General features: G+C 55.0%; 1 protein-coding gene across 1 annotated transcript in view; it reads left to right on the forward strand.

Annotated features, from left to right (window-relative positions):
• Positions 1–3: 3 nt before the first annotated feature.
• LOC104413586 (dihydropyrimidinase-related protein 4-like) overlaps positions 4–409 on the forward strand; it is a gene marked incomplete at its 5' end in the record, with an annotated part of 8,534 nt that continues 8,128 nt past the window's right edge. Inside the window, one exon of the mRNA XM_010024621.1 lies at positions 4–106. Coding sequence (XP_010022923.1) covers positions 4–106 — 103 coding nt within the window. The remainder of the gene's footprint in view (positions 107–409) is intronic.

A 409-nucleotide genomic window follows, 5' to 3' on the forward strand; every position in this document is an offset into this window, starting at 1 on the left:
GGGAGCGCGGGGGGCCAGGCCTGCTGCGACTACTCGCTGCACGTGGACATCCCGCGCTGGCACGAGAGCCTGCGCGAGGAGCTGGAGGCGCTCGTGAAGGACAAGGGTGAGGATCATGGAATCACAGCCCAGGGTGGGTCGAAGGGACCTTACAGCTCCTCCAGCCCCAACCCCTGCCACGGGCAGGGACACCTTCCACTAGAGCAGGTTGCTCCAAGCCCCATGTATTCAAATAGAAATGTTCAAAACAGGGCTTACAGAATAAACGTGGGATAGGAATCCCTGCATTTCATTAATACTTCCACGCTTGGAACTACATTTTGCTTTCAGCTATGCCAGTGCAGAGCTAAATGACTTCAGTGTAATTTGCAGTCTTGCAGGCAGGTGCTTCACTGGGCAGTTAACATAG

This window comes from Nestor notabilis, unplaced genomic scaffold (assembly GCF_000696875.1).
Source record: "Nestor notabilis isolate BGI_N333 unplaced genomic scaffold, ASM69687v1 scaffold26511, whole genome shotgun sequence".
Lineage (NCBI taxonomy): Eukaryota > Metazoa > Chordata > Aves > Psittaciformes > Psittacidae > Nestor > Nestor notabilis.